Below are 908 nucleotides of genomic sequence, written 5' to 3'. Positions count from 1 at the left end.
GAAAATATTGGACTATTGGTGGTGGTGGTGGTGGTGGTGGTGGAGGAGGTGTGATTCTTGGTGTGTAAGTAATTGGTGGCGGAGGAGATGGATATTGATATACTATTGGTGGCGGTTTTGGTGTTAGTGTTGGTGTTTGATCAAATGGGTTTTGAGGGCAAGGAGAAATAGGAAAAGGCCATTGGCCACAAGTTTCAAATAGATAAAGGAAAAATGGGTCACAATTATTTGGTGATGATGATGATCTCCTTTTGCTTCTTTTGTCTCTTGATCTTTTCCATTCTTCTTGTTTGTTTTGGTGATGTGGCCTTCTACCTTCTACAAGAGGCAGCAATGTAAACAAAAGAAGTAGTAGAATTGTTATAACAATCACAATATTTGATCTCATTTTTGCTTCACTTGCTTCATGTATGTTTTGGTAAGCTACTTTACACTCTCAAATTGCAAGATACTAACTATGATTCTATATTTATATACATACATATCCAAGATTCCAAGAAATGCATTATGTTTTTCTTATAAAAACTTAAAACACCCTTATCTTGTTATAATTAGATCCTTCTTTATAGAAATAATTGCAAATATTTGAGATTTTATAAAAGATATAATTTTCTATAGGGAAAGTATATGAACCAAGAGGTGATCAGCCAAAAAATAAATAATTTAATTAATTTATAATTATATTTAATTAATTTTATTTATTTTTAATTTATAATATTTGATATTAATGAAACATTTTGATACTTAGTAGAAGAAACATCCTAATGTCTAGCATAAGCACCATTCACGTAGAAATTTTGAATTTAATCAGAGACATTTAGTTGGTTTTTGGCTGGTACCCTCTTGATTCTTTAGCATTGTTGTTTTCTATATATATATATCTTAAAAAATTGTTATTATTAACTACC

At 30.2% G+C, this 908-nt stretch overlaps 1 protein-coding gene across 1 annotated transcript in view; it reads left to right on the top strand.

Moving 5' to 3' along the window:
• LOC110266837 (acanthoscurrin-2-like) overlaps positions 1-387 on the top strand; it is a 1,375-nt gene extending 988 nt beyond the window's left edge. Inside the window, exon 2 of the mRNA XM_021111871.1 lies at positions 1-387. This exon is cut by the window's left edge and continues 401 nt beyond it. Within this exon, the coding sequence (XP_020967530.1) occupies positions 1-68 (68 nt within the window). The 3' untranslated portion in view covers positions 69-387.

Source organism: Arachis ipaensis, chromosome B09 (assembly GCF_000816755.2).
Source record: "Arachis ipaensis cultivar K30076 chromosome B09, Araip1.1, whole genome shotgun sequence".
NCBI classification, from domain to species: Eukaryota; Viridiplantae; Streptophyta; class Magnoliopsida; order Fabales; family Fabaceae; genus Arachis; species Arachis ipaensis.
The sequence above is the reverse complement of the archived record's forward strand: the minus strand, read 5'-3'. Positions and strand labels throughout refer to the sequence as shown.